The sequence below is a fragment of the Oncorhynchus gorbuscha genome, linkage group LG21 (assembly GCF_021184085.1).
Source record: "Oncorhynchus gorbuscha isolate QuinsamMale2020 ecotype Even-year linkage group LG21, OgorEven_v1.0, whole genome shotgun sequence".
In the NCBI taxonomy this organism is placed as follows: Eukaryota; Metazoa; Chordata; class Actinopteri; order Salmoniformes; family Salmonidae; genus Oncorhynchus; species Oncorhynchus gorbuscha.
The window spans coordinates 34,569,967-34,590,373 of NC_060193.1; the positions used below are offsets into that span (position 1 = coordinate 34,569,967).

At 43.8% G+C, this 20,407-nt stretch overlaps 1 protein-coding gene and 1 non-coding gene across 3 annotated transcripts in view; one reads left to right on the plus strand and one right to left on the minus strand.

The window, feature by feature from the left end:
• LOC124008405 (sodium/potassium/calcium exchanger 2-like) overlaps positions 1-20,407 on the minus strand; it is a 162,060-nt gene that overhangs the window by 82,090 nt on the left and 59,563 nt on the right. For both annotated transcript variants that reach the window (XM_046319666.1, XM_046319665.1), the window contains exons 3-4: positions 6,117-6,158; positions 888-996 (exon numbers count right to left, since the gene is read on the minus strand). In XM_046319666.1, coding sequence (XP_046175622.1) covers positions 888-996; positions 6,117-6,158 — 151 coding nt within the window. The remainder of the gene's footprint in view (positions 1-887; positions 997-6,116; positions 6,159-20,407) is intronic.
• trnat-ugu lies at positions 227-306 on the plus strand. The gene has a single exon. It is a non-coding gene; the product is annotated as a tRNA-Thr (tRNA).

Genomic DNA, 20,407 nt, shown 5'->3' on the forward strand with positions numbered 1-20,407 from the left:
GTGCCTGTATATAGCCTCGCTACTGTATACAGCCACGCTACTGTTATTTTTCACTGTCTTTTTTAATGTTGTTTTTATTTCTTTACTTACCTATTGTTCACCTCATACTTTTTTTGTTTGTTGAAATTGCACTGTTGGTTAGAGCCTGTAAGTAAGCATTTCACTGTAAGGTCTACACCTGCTGTATTCGGCGCACGTGACAAATAAAGTTTGATTTGAAAGGTAGGTGGTCCTGTGTAGCTCAGTTGGTAGAGCATGGCGCTTGTAACGCCAGGGTAGTGGGTTCGATCCCCGGGACCACCCACACGTAGAATGTATGCACACATGACTGTAAGTCGCTTTGGATAAAAGCGTCTGCTAAATGGCATATATTAAAGGTGGTATTTAGGGGGATGTACAGTGCGTGGGCCTTTCTGTTCTTTCCATGTGTTTGATACCATTCCATTCACTATTCCAGCCATTATTATGAACTATCCTGCCCTCACTAGGCTCCTATGGGGTACTGTATATGTTCACAGAGCCCTGGTCTGAAATAACAAGCAAAATTCTGCTACAATAAATCACAATATAAAGTATAGGACCCAAGCAACAGGTTTAACCTATATTTATTTATCAAAAGGCCATGAAGAACATGGTTCTATTAGAGTCCATCTAATTGCAAAAACGTATGTGCAACAACTCATCCTCTCTCCATTGAGCTTTGGTCGAGTGACAGAAAGTCCTGGGTTAACCTGAAGAGGACCGGGATTATGAACACCCGTTAACTTTCTGTCACTGTATGGAAGTGGAAGTGGAGAAAAACAAGGCATACCATGTCGCTTTGTGTAAACATTAGTAGCAAGACAAGAATAGAGAAACAGTGTTGTGTATGTTGGATAACTGCTTACCTTCACTGAGTGGGTCCAGTGTGTGGATCATAAGCTGAAAGATGCTGTTTCTCATCAGGCTGTTGTGCAGGGAGGCTGAGCTGCCACCTCTCTGGAGCCGTGGCCTAGCCTGCAAAAGGAGGTCAACGCTGTCAAACAAACAATGGCACCATTACACAATCCTTTCAAGTCCTTGGCTCTTCCCCTAAGGAAATACCTGAAGGACAAAGGCTTGTGGCACCTGGTCACACGACTGGACAGTATTCCAGGTGTGACAAAACTAGGACATGCCTTGTTGATAGTGTTGTTAAGAAGGCAGAACAGAGCTTTATTATAGACAGACTTCTTCCCATTTTAGCTACTGTTGCATCAACATGTTTTGACTATGACAGTTTACAATCCAGGGTTACTCCAAGCAGTTTAGTCACCTCAACTTGCTCAATTTCCACATGATTTATTACAAGATTTAGTTGAGGTTCAGGTTTTAGTGAATGATTTGTCCCAAATACAATGCTTTTAATTAAAGAAATACTTAGGACTAACTTATTTACTGCCACCCATTCTAAAACTGGCTGCAGCCCCTTTTTAAGTATTGCAGTGATTTCACTCACTGTATTAGCTGACATGTACAGTGTTGAGTAATCCGCATACATAGACACACAGGATTTACTTAGAGCCAGTGACATGTCATTAGTAAAGATTGAAAAGTGTAAGGGGTCTAGACAGCTGCACTGGGGAATTCCTGATTCTACCTTGATTGTGTTGGAGAGGCTTCCATTGAAGAATACCCTCTGTGTTCTGTTAGACAGGTAACTCTTTATCCACAATATAGACAGGTAACTCTTTATCCACAATATAGCAGGGGGTGTAAATCCATGACACATATGTTTTGCCATCAGCAGACTATGATCGATAATGTCAAAAGCCATACTGAAGCTAACAAAACAGCTCCCACAATCTTTTTATAATCCATTACTCTCAGCAAATTTCTCCCAGACTCTCAGCCAAACCTCAGCCAGTCATTTGTGTTAAATATTCCCTATAAGCATGCATAAAGACTGTCAATTTGTTTAATGTAAAATATCATTGTATCTGGTCAAACAACATTTTATCCAAAAGCTTACAAAGGGTTGGTAACAGGCTGAATTGGTTTGCTATTTGAGCCAGTAAAGGGGGCTTTGCTATTCTTGAGTAGCGGAATTACTTTTGCTTCCCTTTAGGTCTGAGGGCACACAATTTACGTACAGTTTAAGTCAGAAGTTTACATACACTTAGGTTGGAGTCATTAAAAGTCATTTTTCAACCACTCCACAAATTTCTTGTTCACAAACTATAGTTTAGGCAAGTTGGTTAGGATATCTACTTTGTGAATTACACAAGTAATTTTCCCAACAATTGTTTACAGACCGATCATATGAATTCTCAATTTGCAGTACATTTGCCAATCGGTCGTGCAGCCACACTTATTTGCCATTCCTTTTGCCTCATCCCTCTCTTTAATTCCCCATCAATCCACGGGGATTTAACTGTTTTTACAGTCATTTTCTTAATGGGTGCATGCTTATTAGTAACTGGAACAAGCAATTTCATAAATGTATCAAGTGCAGCATCTGGTTGCTCCTCATTACACACCACAGACCTGCAAATATTCTTTATATGCTCAATATAGGAATCATTACAAAACGTATTGAATGACCTTGTGTATATATTATATTAGGTCCAGCTTTTGGAACTTTGGTTTCCCTAGATATGGCTACTATATTGTGATCACTACATCCGATGGATTTGGATACAGCTTTAAAGCAGATTTCTGCATCATTAGTAAAGATGTAATCAATACATGATTTAATTTAATTCCTGTGTTGTTTGTAAATACCCTGGTTGGTTGACTGATAACCTGAACCAAGTTTCAGGCACTGGTTACAGATTGAAGCTTTTTATTGAGTGGGCAGCTTGATGAAAACAGTCAATATTAAGGTCACCCAGAAAATATACCTCTCTGTTGAACATCACATGCATTTCATACACATTATCCGGAAACTAACTATTAGCACTTGATGGTCTATAGCAGCTTCCCTCAAGAATGGTGAGGCTAATGAACCTGTAGCCATATTACTTCAATAATATTTAACATGAGATGCTCTCTAAGCTTTACAGGAATCTGTCTCTGAATATAGGCTGCAACACCGCATTGGCGTTTCTGTCTGTTCTGTGGATGTTAAAGCCATGTATTGCTACCACTGTGTCATTACATGTATTATCTAAGTGAGTTTCAGAAAGTCAGAATATGAATGTCATCTGTTACTACCAAGTTATTGATTACATGAACCTTGTCACCTAGGCTATATATGTCATTGTAGGCTATTTTTATCACTTTTCTGGAATGCTAGATGTTTTATATTGCTTTACTATGAAGCTTATTATTATTTACTGTATGTTTGAGCTGATAGTTCAGGGTGAGCTTCAAACAGTGGACTTCCTACTAGGGCACACCGCCTCAGTGCTAACAATATAACGCTGGTTCATAGACACATGATTACTGTATACAATAGCTATAGGATCGACAGACGCATTCAGGGGAGTTAGAGGGACATAAAAGTTACTTTCATTGTGACTGCCAACACACCTGGGATTATGTAAATTTTTTCCAGCATTACTACAACTCACCATTACAATGGTAGGGATTATCTAACCTGGGGTTGAGTCATTGATAAGTCATTGTCTCAACGCAGCCTTGAAATGTGTAGACAGAGTCTAGGAGCGAAGATAATTTGGATGGACTCCATCATTCATGTAGAGCATCTTCGGTTTCCAAAAGGTGTCAAAGTTATCTATAAAATATATTCCAACAGAGCTACAGGAAAGTTTTAGCCAGGTGTGTAATGCTAGTAGCCTGCTAAATCTTTCACACCCACGGCCCCACGGAAGTTTTCAGAGCTAATCCTCCTTTAAAATTCATTTTCAGCAGTTCCGAGTTAGCCCTCCTAATGTCGTTTGACCCCACATAGACTATGACTGTGTCAGCTCCCGGCAGCTGTCGCAGAATGGTTGGAAGCAGCCTTGTTTTGCTCCAGGATAGCAAAGGGTTTTTGCCCCAGGAACTGAGATGTTTCTTATCATAAAGCTGCCGATGACGACAGCTAGTGCAATGGCCGACGAGGTCCGGCCGTTCTTTCGCAAACCTCTCGAGGACTGAAGGACGGTGGAACCCGAAGGACCCGAGCCAGCTGTAGTATACATTGTGGATAATGAATGAGATGGAGTATTAGGGGCATCTCTGAGGATAGGGGGATCTCTGAGGATCTGAACCTGAGGTAGAAGCCACAGGAGAGGGAGACAGAACACACGGCGCAGGTACCTCCGGATCCAATCTCATATCAGAAGCCCCCAGGGAAGAAGGCGTCAGAACCTCTGGATCCAGGGCAGCGAAGCTGTTTCTAGACTCCAGTCTAGAGTCCAGTCCGGGCTTAACTTCGACAAGTAGGCCCCCTGTTGCCAGAGGTGGCTGTTTTTAACTTCCACGGTAAGTGACATATATCCATGGCTGGTTGGTAGGATTGAAAACCAAGTAATTCAGGAGCATCCTACTAACTCTAGGTAAGGGGAAGACTCCTTTGGGGAGGGATCCCTGCAGAGTACCGGCCAGTCGGCTATAGAGAGCCGACACGGCAGCGACACTTCTACCAGGCCAGAGCGATGTTCGGCTACTGAGGTAGAAGAGAAAGAAAATGTAGGTGTAGGCTAGCTAAGCCAGCTGGGCTTCCTTGTCTCTCTACTTGACAGGGAATTCTCAACTTTTCTGATAGAGAATTACACGGCTATTAAAACTGTCAGGACAAGGTAAGCCTACACCAAACACACAATTAACGTGAATGTTTGTAAAATTCCAATGTGAAAAATGGATTGTAACTGTGGCTAGAAAAACATATTTCGTCAACAAGTCTTCATGGGATTTCTGTTAATGCAACTCCATGCAGCCAATGGCAATGTCCGCTTTAGGTACAATATATTGTCAGGAGCCGCTTGTGTATTTGACAGCTCTAACGCAGTTCCACCTCCAACACAGCAATCAAAGCCCCTTCTGACAGGTCTACTGTGCCCAATAGCATAATCTTTAATGAGACTCTGTTGCATATGATTCACCGTTCATCCTTTGCATGAAATCCACAAGCTTTCATGCTAAATGTAAGCTTAATTCAATAGTAGCTAATGCTGAAACAGGCACAAGGTATCAGACAGAATGCACCACTCCATAGGTTAAAGCAACCGATTACAGCTAAAGTGGTCATCATGATATCGCCAAAATAGCCTTGCCAAGGTTACTCTGGTGGTTTCAGCTGAACTTGAGATATGTGGGATATCGGCCACCGTCATGTAAAGTGGCTGTTCCACTGGATGTCATAAGGTGAATGCACCAATTTGTCAGCTGTTTTAAATGTAAATGTAAATGTAAATAGGCAGCTGTTTTGAGTGTGCCCGCTTTGGCTGGCCTGTGGTGATGCTTCGGCCCAATCTGGAGGTGTCAGCTGCTAATTCTCAAGGCCATATGGTTGTGTGCGGGTTGGGACGCACAAGACTGTCTGCGCTGTTTGTGAAAGGCCATAAGTATGCAGCTTAGAGGAATCCGCTGAGAATTGTTATTTTGCTGTTCAAAACAGTTTTGGGGCCTTTTTGGACAAAATGTAATGTAAATATTTCATTGTTGCCTATATTGGTTATGAATGACTTTTAGCAAAACACTCTGATCAAAAACGTTGTTTTAGAATTTTGGATATATTAACTGGTCTTCAAGTGTTTGAAACTGTAGGCATCATTATATAATAACTCACAGTAGCACTAGTGATGTACTGAGAGAGTAATATTTGAATTGCAAAGACAGACCCGAGTGGAGCAGCGGTCTAAGGCACTGCATCTCGGTGCTAAAGGCGTCACTACAGTCCCTGGTTTGAATCTAGGCTGTGTCACATCCGGCCGTGATTGGGAGTCCTATTGGCCAGCGCACAATTGTCCCAGTGTTGTCTGGGTTTGGCCGAGGTAGGCCGTCAATTGTAAATAAGAATTTGTTCTTAACTGACTTGCCTAGTTAAATAAAGGTTCAATAAAAAAGTTTTAAGACAGAGATACTACAGGCAGGTTGGACCCATAAAACAGAGAACGCGTGGTTCTTGAGTACAGTATGGAAGGAAAGAAAGAAGTTAGACTAGCCATATAGACACAGACATAAACATAGACAAACTAGACAGGACCTACCGACAGCTTGCTCTCATCCTCTGGTGCCCCGGGACTCACAGCCTTCACATCGAAGAAAAGAGAGAGGGAGAAAGAAAAAGAGCACATAGATGTGAAGCATGCTACAATCCAGAGACAGGCAGATGAAGACAGTAGAGAGACATTAGTGTCATAGTGATGATGATTTGACGAGAATGGATTCAAGAGACTGACACATTTACATTACATTTAAGTCATTTAGCAGACGCTCTTATCCAGAGCGACTTACAACCACTGCAGTGCTGTGTCTACTGTATATCAGTCATTATATAGCTGACCAAGATAGGCTCCTGATTAAAAAACGTGTTTCTTATCAGCCACATGGAAATCCACTCAAGCTAAGGGCAAATCCATGGGGAAAAAGGGGTTATAGTAATGGCGGACATGCATGAAGATGGCCGCTCCCATGTACTTACCATGGTTGCCTCATTTGCTAAGTTTGCCGAATTATACATTGCTCTCCGTTCTGCTTTTTTTGTATCAGCATTGTTTAGCATACATGATCCCAATTCTAGCTCCAAGACGGCAGCAATAAAAAAAATGAAAAGGTAGATTGTGCTGATTTATTAAAATCGATAGTTACATATCGCAATATTATTTTGGCCGATATTATATCGATACTTTGACTCCAAGTATCTATCTGTAAAAAATGCTAAGTAGAGTTAGCAAGCGCTAGTCAGCTGTACCTGCTCCAAAACTATGGTTTTGTTTTAAATAGTGAGCCAACATGTTGTCATCACTTTTATTTCCAAGACTTATCAAAACGAACTTCTCAAGCATCTCTGCAGCAGACAACAACAATTTGAAAAAAATAAAAAGTGGATTGGGCTGATTTATTAAAATCGATACAGTGAGCAAAATGTTTGGAACATGAAATTGCAATGAAATTGCCGTATTGAACCGCAATACATATAGAATCGTGAAAATTGTGAGAATCGCAATACATATCATATCAACTAAGAATTGTGATAAAAATCATATCGTGAGGTCCCTGTTAATTCCCAGTCATATCTGAATTCCTCCATCCTTATGCACCTTCAGTACTTCACCATTGAGCCTGATTGGTGCCATACAGCAAAGCACAACTTGGCTGCCATAATTTGGTGAGTAAACCCATAACAGACACTCGGGTTTCTACTAGGTTAAGTTAAACCTAAAATTCTCTAATACAAGCTATTAAAATAGAACTGACCTTTGACATGACCAGGGGATGTACGATGGCTCCAAAAGAACTGGGACAGTGACCATTTTTGTTGTTGTTTTGGCTCTGTACTCTCGCACTTTGGACATTAAATGATATAATGACTATGAAGTTAAAATGCAGACTGTCAGCTTTAATTTGGAGGGTATTTTCAGCCATATCTGGTGAACCATTTAGAAATTACATAACTTCTTGTACATAGTTCCCCATTTTAGGGGACCAAAAGTATTGATACAAATTCAGATATACAGTGCATTCAGAAAGTATTAAGACCCCCTGACTTTTTCCACATATTGTTATGTTACAGCCTTATTCTAAAATGAATTAAATAGTTTGTTTTCTCATCAAATCTACACACAATACCGTATAATGACAAAGCAAAAACAGGTTTTCAGAAATGTTAGCAAATTACTTTTAAAAAAATACAGAAATATTACATTTACATAAGTATTCAGACCCTTTACTCAGTACATTGTTGAAGCACAATCTGCAGCGATTACAGCCTTGAGTCTTCTTGGGTATGACGCTACAAGCTTGACACACCTGTATTTGGGGAGTTTCCATTCTTCTCTGCAGATCCTCTCAAGCTCTGTCAGGTTGGATGGGGAGCGTCGCTATACAGCTATTTTCAGATTTCTCCAGAGATGTTCAAGCTTTTTTGGTCCTCCAATAATCAGTATCGGCGTTGAAAAATCATACCTCGACCTCTAGTCCAGAGTAGTCCAGAGTAGTGATGCTAGTCGGGCGGGCGGATTCGGGCAACGAACGGTTGTAAAGCATTCATTTGGTTTTGCTAGCGTTTAAGAGCAGTTGGAGGCCACAGAAGGAGTGTTGTATGGCATTGAAGCTCATTTGGAGGTTAGTTAACATAGTGTCCAAAGAAGGGCCAGATGTATACAGAATGGTGTCGTCTGCGTAGAGGTGGATCAGGGAATCACCAGCAGCAAGAGCGACATCGTTGATATATACAGAGAAAAGAGTCAGCCCGAGAATTCAACCCTGTGGTACCCCCATAGAGACCGCCAGATGTCCGGACAACAGGCCAGATTGTGTATGGATTATGTATGTGTGCCATTCCAAGGGTGAATGGGAAAGACAAAAGATTTAAGTGCCTTTGAACAGGGTATGGTAGTAGGTGCCAGGCACACCGGTTTGTTTCAAGAACTGCAACGCTGCTGTGGTTTTCACACTCAACAGTTTCCTGTGGGTATCAAGAATGGTCTACCACCCAAAGGACATTCAGACAACTTGACACCAACTGTGGGAAGCATTGGAGTTAACATGGGCCAGCATACCTGTGGAACACTTTCGACACCTTGTAGAGTCCATGCCCAACAAATTGAGGTTGTTCTGAGGGCAATATTTGTGTTCTTAATGTTTTATACAATCAGTGTAAACTCAACTCATATTACAACCCGGATCAGTCCACCAACAAAGTTTGTTTTAATCAAAGTAAGCATCCTGACAGTAGCCTAAGCACCCTCCTCGTATCTTCTATCCTTTGCCTAGACCTGGACCTATACACAAACATGCAACAAAAAAATAGGGAGTGAACGATTTACACAAATGTTTAAGCTACTTTTTTACCACAAGGTTACAGGCTACAATTTGTGTTAATAACTTCATCGGGATCGGTGTTCCGCGGGACGGTTACGCTAACATAGGCTAATGAGTTTAGCATGAGGTTGTAAGTAAAAATAACATTTCCCTGGACATAGACATATCTGACATTGGCAGAAAGCTTAAATTCTTGTTAATCTAACTGCACTGTCCAATTTACAGTAGCTATTACAGTGAAATAACATGCTATTGTTTGAGGAGTGTGGACAATTTTGAACATGAAAAGTTGTTAATAAACAAATTACGCACATTTGTGCAGTCTTGATACAACATTTTGAACAGAAATGCAATGGTTCGTTGGATCAGTCTAAAACATTGCACATTACACTGCAAATCTAAATTGCACCTGTGCTGGAATAATACATTATGGCCTTTCTCTTGCATTTCAAATATGATGGTATAAAAAAATACAACAGAACAGTTGGTTTTTTCTTTGTATTATCTTTAAATCAGATCTATTGTGTTATATTCTCCTACACTCCTTTCACATTTCAACAGACTTCAAAGTGTTTCCCTTCTAATAGTACCAATAATAGTACCAATAATAATGCATATCCTTGCTTCAGGGCCTGAGCTACAGGCAGTTAGATTTGGGTATGTCATTTTAGGCGAAAATTGAAAAAATTATCCTTAGAAATGTGCCTGTGGGATGATTTCAGGCAAATTAATGGAATAGTTTCTTATCCATTTATTTTCACCTATTTATTAATCCACGGAGACTGTGATTGGCCATTGAATATCAACAAGTAAGATACAGACTAGACGCGTTACCCAACTTGGGTAAAATGTACAGTACCAGTCAAATGTTTGGACACACCTACTCATTCAAGGATTTTTATTTATTTTTACATCAAAACTATGAAATAATTATTCCAAGTAACAGGCATCTCAACATCGACTGTTTAGAGGAGACTGCGTGAATCAGGCCTTCATGGTCGGATTGCTAAAAAGAAACCACGACTAACGGAGAAGAAGAAGAGTGAAGAAACACGAACAAAGGACAGTAGACAGGTGGAAAACTGTCCTTTGGTCTGATGACTCCAAATCAGAGATTTCTGGTTCCAAACACCACGTTTTTGTGAGACGCAGAGTAGGTAAACTAACGATCTCCACATGTGTGGTTCCCACCATGAAGCAGGGAGGAGGAGGTGTGATGGTGTGGGGGTGCTTTGCTGGTGACACTGTCAGTGATTTATTTAGAATTCAAGGCACACTTAACCTGCACAGCATTCTGCAGCAATTCACCATCCCATCTGGTTTGCGCTTAGTGGGACTTTCCTTTGTTTTTCAACAGCACAATGATCCAACACACCTACAGGTAAGGGCTGGTGGCACCGGGATCCTCATCTCTCCCAAGTGGTCATTCTCTCTTTCTCCCCTTAACCATCTGTCTATCGCCTCCTTTGAATTCCATGCTGTCACAGTTACCAGCCCTTTCAAGCTTAACATCCTTATCATTTATCGCCCTCCAGGTTCCCTCGGAGAGTTCATCAATGAGCTTGATGCCTTGATAAGCTCCTTTCCTGAGGACGGCTCACCTCTCACAGTTCTGGGCGACTTTAACCTCCCCACGTCTACCTTTGACTCATTCCTCTCTGCCTCCTTCTTTCCACTCCTCTCCTCTTTTGACCTCACCCTCTCACCTTCCCCCCCTACTCACAAGGCAGGCAATACGCTCGACCTCCTCTTTACTAGATGCTGTTCTTCCACTAACCTCATTGCAACTCCCCTCCAAGTCTCCGACCACTACCTTGTATCCTTTTCCCTCTCGCTCTCATCCAACACCTCCCACACTGCCCCTACTCGGATGGTATCGCGCCGTCCCAACCTTCGCTCTCTCTCCCCCGCTACTCTCTCCTCTTCCATCCTATCATCTCTTCCCTCTGCTCAAACCTTCTCCAACCTATCTCCTGATTCTGCCTCCTCAACACTCCTCTCCTCCCTTTCTGCATCCTTTGACTCTCTATGCCCCCTATCCTCCAGGCCGGCTCGGTCCTCCCCTCCCGCTCCGTGGCTCGACGACTCATTGCGAGCTCAGAGAACAGGGCTCCGGGCAGCCGAGCGGAAATGGAGGAAAACTCGCCTCCCTGCGGACCTGGCATCCTTTCGCTCCCTCCTCTCTACATTTTCCTCTTCTGTCTCTGCTGCTAAAGCCACTTTCTACCACTCTAAATTCCAAGCTTCTGCCTCTAACCCTAGGAAGCTCTTTGCCACCTTCTCCTCCCTCCTGAATCCTCCTCCCCCTCCCCTCCTCCCTCTCTGCAGATGACTTCGTCAACCATTTTGAAAAGAAGGTCGACGACATCCGATCCTCGTTTGCTAAGTCAAACGACACCGCTGGTTCTGCTCACACTGCCCTACCCTGTGCTCTGACCTCTTTCTCCCCTCTCTCTCCAGATGAAATCTCGCGTCTTGTGACGGCCGGCCGCCCAACAACCTGCCCGCTTGACCCTATCCCCTCCTCTCTTCTCCAGACCATTTCCGGAGACCTTCTCCCTTACCTCACCTCGCTCATCAACTCATCCCTGACCGCTGGCTACGTCCCTTCCGTCTTCAAGAGAGCGAGAGTTGCACCCCTTCTGAAAAAACCTACACTCGATCCCTCCGATGTCAACAACTACAGACCAGTATACCTTCTTTCTTTTCTCTCCAAAACTCTTGAACGTGCCGTCCTTGGCCAGCTCTCCAGCGATCTCTCTCAGAATGACCTTCTTGATCCAAATCAGTCAGGTTTCAAGACTAGTCATTCAACTGAGACTGCTCTTCTCTGTATCACGGAGGCGCTCCGCACCGCTAAAGCTAACTCTCTCTCCTCTGCTCTCATCCTTCTAGACCTATCGGCTGCCTTCGATACTGTGAACCATCAGATCCTCCTCTCCACCCTCTCCGAGTTGGGCATCTCCGGCGCGGCCCACGCTTGGATTGCGTCCTACCTGACAGGTCGCTCCTACCAGGTGGCGTGGCGAGAATCTGTCTCCTCACCACGCGCTCTCACCACTGGTGTCCCCCAGGGCTCTGTTCTAGGCCCTCTCCTATTCTCTCTATACACCAAGTCACTTGGCTCTGTCATAACCTCACATGGTCTCTCCTATCATTGCTATGCAGACGACACACAATTAATCTTCTCCTTTCCCCCTTCTGATGACCAGGTGGCGAATCGCATCTCTGCATGTCTGGCAGACATATCAGTGTGGATATATTATATTATATTATTATTATATTATTATTATTATTATTATTATATATTACCACCTCAAGCTGAACCTCGGCAAGACGGCGCTGCTCTTCCTCCCGGGGAAGGACTGCCCGTTCCATGATCTCGCCATCACGGTTGACAACTCCATTGTGTCCTCCTCCCAAAGCGCTAAGAACCTTGGCGTGATCCAGGACAACACCCTGTCGTTCTCAACTAACATCAAGGCGGTGGCCCGATCCTGTAGGTTCATGCTCTACAACATCCGCAGAGTACGACCCTGCCTCACACAGGAAGCGGCGCAGGTCCTAATCCAGGCACTTGTCATCTCCCGTCTGGATTACTGCAACTCGCTGTTGGCTGGGCTCCCTGCCTGTGCCATTAAACCCCTACAACTCATCCAGAACGCCGCAGCCCGTCTGGTGTTCAACCTTCCCAAGTTCTCTCACGTCACCCCGCTCCTCCATTCTCTCCACTGGCTTCCAGTTGAAGCTCGCATCCGCTACAAGACCATGGTGCTTGCCTACGGAGCTGTGAGGGGAACGGCACCTCAGTACCTCCAGGCTCTGATCAGGCCCTACACCCAAACAAGGGCACTGCGTTCATCCACCTCTGGCCTGCTCGCCTCCCTACCACTGAGGAAGTACAGTTCCCGCTCAGCCCAGTCAAAACTGTTCGCTGCTCTGGCCCCCCAATGGTGGAACAAACTCCCTCACGACGCCAGGACAGCGGAGTCAATCACCACCTTCCGGAGACACCTGAAACCCCACCTCTTTAAGGAATACCTAGGATAGGATAAGTAATCCTTCTCACCCCCCCCTTTAAGATTTAGATGCACTATTGTAAAGTGACTGTTCCACTGGATGTCATAAGGTGAATGCACCAATTTGTAAGTCGCTCTGGATAAGAGCGTCTGCTAAATGACTTAAATGTAATGTAAATGGCTATTTGACCAAGGAGAGTGATGGAGTGCTGCATCAGATGACCTGGCCTTCACAATCACCTGACCTCAACCCAATTGAGATGGTTTGGGATGAGTTGAACCGCAGAGTGAAGGAAAAGCAGCCAACATGTGCTCAGCATATGTGGGAAACTCCTTCAAGACTGTTGGAAAAGCATTGCAGGTGAAGTTGGTTGAGAGAATGCCAAGAGCGTGCAAAGCTGTCATCAAGGCAAATGTGGCTACTTTTTATATTTTGAATGGCTTTTTGGTTACTACATGATTCCATATGTGTTATCATAGTTTATGTCTTCACTACTATTCTACAACGTAGAAAATAGTAAAAATAAAGAAAAATCATTGAATGAGTAACTTTTGACCGGTACTGTATATAAAACTTGCATTTGGAAAATATTCAGACACCTTGATTTTTTCCACATGTTGTTACATTTCATGAGCTGAAATAAAATATCCCTGAAATGTTCCATATGCCCAAAAAGATTATTTCTCTAAAATGATGTGCACACATTTGTTTACATCCCTGTTAACCTGTTAATACTCTAGGGGCAGTATTTCATTTTTGGATAAAAAGACATGCCCGTTTTAAGCGCAATATTTTGTCACGAAAAGATGCTCGACTATGCTTGGAATTGATAGTTTTGGAAAGAAGACACTCTGACGTTTCCAGAACTGTAAAGATTTTCACTGTGAGTGCCATAGAACAGAATCTACAGGCAAAACCAAGATGTTTGAGTGACCAGGAAATCAACAGGATTTCTGGAGGCACGTTTTCCATGATCTCCTTATATGGCTGTGAATGCGACAGGAATGAACGGGCACTTCCTATCGTTTCCCCCAGGTGTCTGCAGCATTGTGACGTATTTGTAGGCATATCATTGGAAGATTGACCATAAGAGCCTACAATTACCAAGTGTCCCGCACGGTGTCTGCGTGGAAATTGGTGAGCAAAAGTCAGGTACCAGTATTTTTCCATCCGAATCAGAGAAGAATGCACGCTTCCAGGGAAGGGATTTCAATGAAGAGATATATGACAAAACACCTTGAGGATTGATTCAAACAACGTTTTCCATGTTTCAGTCGATATTATGGAGTTAATTCGGAAAAAAGTTTGACGTGTAGGTGACTGAATTTTCGGTTAGTTTCGGTAGCCAAATGCATAGTAACAAAACGGAACGTTGTGTCCTACACAAGCATCTTTCAGGAAAAACTGGACATCTGCTATGTAACTGAGAGTCTCCTCATTGAAACATCTGAAGTTCTTCAAAGGTAAATTATTTTATTTGATCCCTTTGCTGGTTTTTGTGAATGTTGCGTGCTAAATGCTAACGCTAAATGCTAAGCTAGCTATCACCACTCTTACACAAATTATTGATTTTCTCTGGTTCTAAAGCATATTTTGAAAATCTGAGACGACAGGATTGTTAAGAAAAGGATAAGCTTGAGGATAGGCATATTTATTTAGTTTAATTTGCAATTTTCAGAAATCGCTAATTTTGCGTTATGGTAATGAGGTTGAGGTTGTAGTCACGATCCCGGATCCGGGATGGGGCGGACTAAGAGGTTAATGAGCATTTCTCCACCTGACAGGTGTGTCATCTCAAGAAGCTGATTAAACAGCATGATCATTACACCTAATTTTAGGCGTATATAGATTGGAACATACACGGACAACACACACTGCACATATTGTGCTGGGGAAAAGGCCACTCTAAAATAGTTCTGTCTGTAATAAAGCCCTTTTGTGGAGAAAAACTCATTCTGATTGGATGGGTCTGGCTCCAAAGTGAGTGGGCCTATGCCCTCCAAGACCCACCCATGGCTGCATCTCTGTCCAGTCATATGAAATCCATAGATTAGGGTCTAATGAATTTATTTAAATTGACTGATGTCCTTATATGAACTGTAACTTAAATTGTTGCATGTTGCGTTTATATTTTCTTCCAGCATAGTTTGGGTAAAATGTGTATATTTATGTTGTATATACAAGGTGCATTTGTAAATGAGACATACAGTTGAAGTCGGAAGTTTACATACACTTAGGTTGGAGTCATTAAAACTCATTTTTCAACCACTTCACAAATTTCTTGTTAACAAACTATAGTTTTGGCAAATCGGTTAGGACATCCACTTTGTGAACGACACAAGTCATTTTTCCAACAATTGTTTACAGACAAATTATTTCACTTATAATTCACTGTATCACAATTCCACTGGGTCAGAAGTTTACATACACTAAGTTGACTGTGCCTTTAAACAGCTTGGAAAATTCCAGAAAATTATGTCATGGCTTTAGAAGCTTCTGATAGGCTAATTGATATCATTTGAGTCAATTGGAGGTGCACCTGTGGATGAATTTCAAGGCCTACCTTCAAACTCAGTGCCTCTTCGCTTGACATCATGGGAAAATCTAAAGAAATCAGCCAAGACCTCAGAAAGACCGTGATCCGCTTGTTTAGTATGGCTGGAATCGAGGGAATAGAAGTCAAGCTTAACATCCTTATCATTTATCGCCCTCCAGGTTCCCTCGGAGAGTTCATCAATGAGCTTGATGCCTTGATAAGCTCCTTTCCTGAGGACTGCTCACCTCTCACAGTTCTGGGCGACTTTAACCTCCCCACGTCTACCTTTGACTCTTTCCTCTCTGCCTCCTTCTTTCCACTCCTCTCCTCTTTTGACCTCACCCTCTCACCTTCCCCCCCTACTCACAAGGCAGGCAATACGCTCGACCTCATCTTTACTAGATGCTGTTCTTCCACTAACCTCATTGCAACTCCCCTCCAAGTCTCCGACCACTACCTTGTATCCTTTTCCCTCTCGCTCTCATCCAACACCTCCCACACTGCCCCTACTCGGATGGTATCGCGCCGTCCCAACCTTCGCTCTCTCTCCCCCGCTAATCTCTCCTCTTCCATCCTATCATCTCTTCCCTCCGCTCAAACCTTCTCCAACCTATCTCCTGATTCTGCCTCCTCAACCCCCTCTCCTCCCTCTCTGCATCCTTTGACTTTCTATGTCCCCTATCCTCCAGGCCGGCTCGGTCCTCCCCTCCCGCTCCGTGGCTCGATGACTCATTGCGAGCTCACAGAACAGGGCACCGGGCAGCCGAGCGGAAATGGAGGAAAACTCGCCTCCCTGCGGACCTGGCATCCTTTCATTCCCTCCTCTCTACATTTTCCTCCTCTGTCTCTGCTGCTAAAGCCACTTTCTACCACGCTAAATTCCAAGCATCTGCCTCTAACCCTAGGAAGCTCTTTGCCACCTTCTCCTCCCTCCTGAATCCTCCTCCCCTCCCCCCCTCCTCCCTCTCTGCAGATGACTTCGTCAACCATTTTGAAAAGAAGGTTGACGACATCCGATCCTCGTTTGCTAAGTCAAACGACACCGCTGGTTCTGCTCACACTGCCCTACCCTGTGCTCTGACCTCTTTCTCCCCTCTCTCTCCAGATGAAATCTCGCGTCTTGTGACGGCCGGCCGCCCAACAACCTGCCCGCTTGACCCTATCCCCTCCTCTCTTCTCCAGACCATTTCCGGAGACCTTCTCCCTTACCTCACCTCGCTCATCAACTCATCCCTGACCGCTGGCTACGTCCCTTCCGTCTTCAAGAGAGCGAGAGTTGCACCCCTTCTGAAAAAACCTACACTCGATCCCTCCGATGTCAACAATTACAGACCAGTATCCCTTCTTTCTTTTCTCTCCAAAACTCTTGAACGTGCCGTCCTTGGCCAGCTCTCCCGCTATCTCTCTCTGAATGACCTTCTTGATCCAAATTAGTCAGGTTTCAAGACTAGTCATTCAACTGAGACTGCTCTCCTCTGTATCACGGAGGCGCTCCGCACTGCTAAAGCTAACTTTCTCTCCTCTGCTCTCATCCTTCTAGATCTATCGGCTGCCTTCGATACTGTGAACCATCAGATCCTCCTCTCCACCCTCTCCGAGTTGGGCATCTCCGGCGCAGCCCACGCTTGGATTGCGTCCTACCTGACAGGTCGCTCCTACCAGGTGGCGTGGCGAGAATCTGTCTCCTCACCACGCGCTCTCACCACTGGTGTCCCCAGGGCTCTGTTCTAGGCCCTCTCCTATTCTCGCTATACACCAAGTCACTTGGCTCTGTCATAACCTCACATGGTCTCTCCTATCATTGCTATGCAGACGACACACAACTAATCTTCTCCTTTCCCCCTTCTGATGACCAGGTGGCGAATCGCATCTCTGCATGTCTGGCAGACATATCAGTGTGGATGACGGATCACCACCTCAAGCTGAACCTCGGCAAGACAGAGCTGCTCTTCCTCCCGGGGAAGGACTGCCCGTTCCATGATCTCGCCATCACGGTTGACAACTCCATTGTGTCCTCCTCCCAGAGCGCTAAGAACCTTGGCGTGATCCTGGACAACACCCTGTCGTTCTCAACCAACATCAAGGCGGTGGCCCGTTCCTGTAGGTTCATGCTCTACAACATCCGCAGAGTACGACCCTGCCTCACACAGGAAGCGGCGCAGGTCCTAATCCAGGCACTTGTCATCTCCCGTCTGGATTACTGCAACTCGCTGTTGGCTGGGCTCCCTGCCTGTGCCATTAAACCCCTTCAACTCATCCAGAACGCCGCAGCCCGTCTGGTGTTCAACCTTCCCAAGTTCTCTCACGTCACCCCGCTCCTCCATTCTCTCCACTGGCTTCCAGTTGAAGCTCGCATCCGCTACAAGACCATGGTGCTTGCCTACGGAGCTGTGATGGGAACGGCACCTCAGTACCTCCAGGCTCTGATCAGGCCCTACACCCAAACAAGGGCACTGCGTTCATCCACCTCTGGCCTGCTCGCCTCCCTACCACTGAGGAAGTACAGCTCCCGCTCAGCCCAGTCAAAACTGTTCGCTGCTCTGGCCCCCCAATGGTGGAACAAACTCCCTCACGACGCCAGGACAGCGGAGTCAATCACCACCTTCCGGAGACACCTGAAACCCCACCTCTTTAAGGAATACCTAGGATAGGATAAGTAATCCCTCTCACACCCCCCCCCCTTTAAGATTTAGATGCACTATTGTAAAGTGAATGTTCCACTGGATGTCATAAGGTGAATGCACCAATTTGTAAGTCGATCTGGATAAGAGCGTCTGCTAAATGACTTAAATGTAAATGTAAATGTAAAAGTGTGTAGGGCTCATGCGAGGATCGAATGAGCATCACCATCACAGGGTTCCAACACCTAAACATTTTATCTAACAAAAGGACCTAGAGCTCCCTTTTAGTCCAGATTCATCAGGACTGAACTGCTAAAACCTTCCTTAGTCATTCCATATCTGTTGAATAATCCCTGATTTAGAATAAATCCACTTAAATTCTCTGTACCTTCGTTAAAGGAAACCCAGAGAGGCAGATGGAACAGGAAAATATGCCAGATAATACTGCTTTGCCAGTGTTAAATATCATGACTAATAATCACATAGGGAGATATTAGAATGTCCTCTGGAGTCACTGTGCGTGCTAATCCCGACAGCTCTGGTCCCAGTTCTTATGTAATGTCACATCAGGATCATTCCTGGAAAAGGATTATGGATTATTATGTGTAAAACTGACCTGTTCCTCCTGTGCAACTTCTGCTATCCATTAAAAGTCCTAAAAGTAGAAGAATCGTAGTGATCTGAATTTCACATCCACTCATTCAAATATGAGGGGATTAGCTCGTGGGACAGCAGTAGCCTAGAGCTTAGGGAGGAGGACTTCCGTTTGCTCTTTCAAGCACGGGGCCGTGCGACACAAGAATGGAACTGAACTGACAGCTGGAAGGCTGCTGTTTTCTGATACCATGTATAGGGTTCTGTGTTTTGGGCAATTAAATGAGGCACTGTGTATTTACAGCATTATCCCGCTCGTGTCTCCAATCAATTAATCAATCAATGTCTGTTTGTGTAGTATTTGTAGATTCGTGATTCTCCACCTCACTTTGCTTACGCTGATCCTCTCCAACAAACTCAATCTCTAGTCATTGGAAATTGTAAAAAGTCAGTGAAACCAACCATGGAAGTACAAAGAAAAGAATAGATAGGCTAATTCAAGATCAGAATATCGCTTGAAAAAAAAAGTGTCAATACCCTGCTGGGGTGCTTGTTGCAGGTAACAATACAGTATATGCTGCAAAACTATTACAATACCTTAGACTAAAAAATAAACTGTGCAATAGACCGCCATCTGAAGTCAAGAAATAAAACAAATGAAAAAGCATCTCCATAATTACAGACAAATTCAATGACACAAATGGCCAATAGCCTATGTTCTTATTTTGTGTCTTCCAAAAAAAGAGCTGGGTGAAGAAGTAAAAGTTGTTCTGGATGTTAAAGTGTATTTACAGTCAGTTAATATTCAACAGTGTTGGAAAGTACAGCACAGACCAGTTAATCGTAAAAGTGTGCATACACTTAATCAGGTTATTGATAAACTCAACACATATTACAACCCGGATCAGTGCAAAAGAAAGTTTGTTTCAATCAACCAGCTCCCCAATTGAAGGCAATAAGGATTTTTGATCGCCAACAAGTGATAATTTTGAAAGTAAGCACCCCCCAGTTATATTCTATTCCTGGCCTGGTTTCAACAAAGAATGTTACAGAGAAATGGACCAATACACACAGCTTGGAAACCAAAATGTGGATTGAACGATTTATGCAACTGTAGGTAATTTTTTTGTCACTTCAGTGCCTTACAAAAGTATTCATCCCTCTTGGCGTGTTTCATATTTTGTTGCATTACAACCTGTAATTTAAATATATTTTTATTTGGATTTCATGTAACTGACATACACAAGATAGTCCAAGTTGGTGAAGTGAAATGAAAAAAAATACTTGTATAAAAAAAATTACTTTAAAAAAAATGCAAAAGTGGTGCGTGCGTATTCACTCCCTTTGCTATGAAGCCCCTAAATATGATCTGATGCAACCTTCAGAAGTCACATAATTAGTTAAATCAAGTCTACCTGTGTGCAACCGAAGTGTCACATGATCTGTCACATGATCTCAGTATATATACACCTGTCCCGAAATGCCCCAGGGACTGCACCACCAAGCAAGCGGCACCATGAAGACCAAGGAGCTCTCCAAACAGGACAGGGACAAAGTTGTGGAGAAGTACAGATCAGGGTTGGGTTATAAAAAAAAGAAACTTGAATATTCCATGGAGCACCATTAAATCCATTATTAAAAAATGGAAAGAAGGGCCTCCCGAGTGGCACAGTGTGCCACTAGAGATTCTGGGTTCGACTCCAGGCTGGCTGTCACAGCCGGCCGTGACCGCGAGGCCCATGGG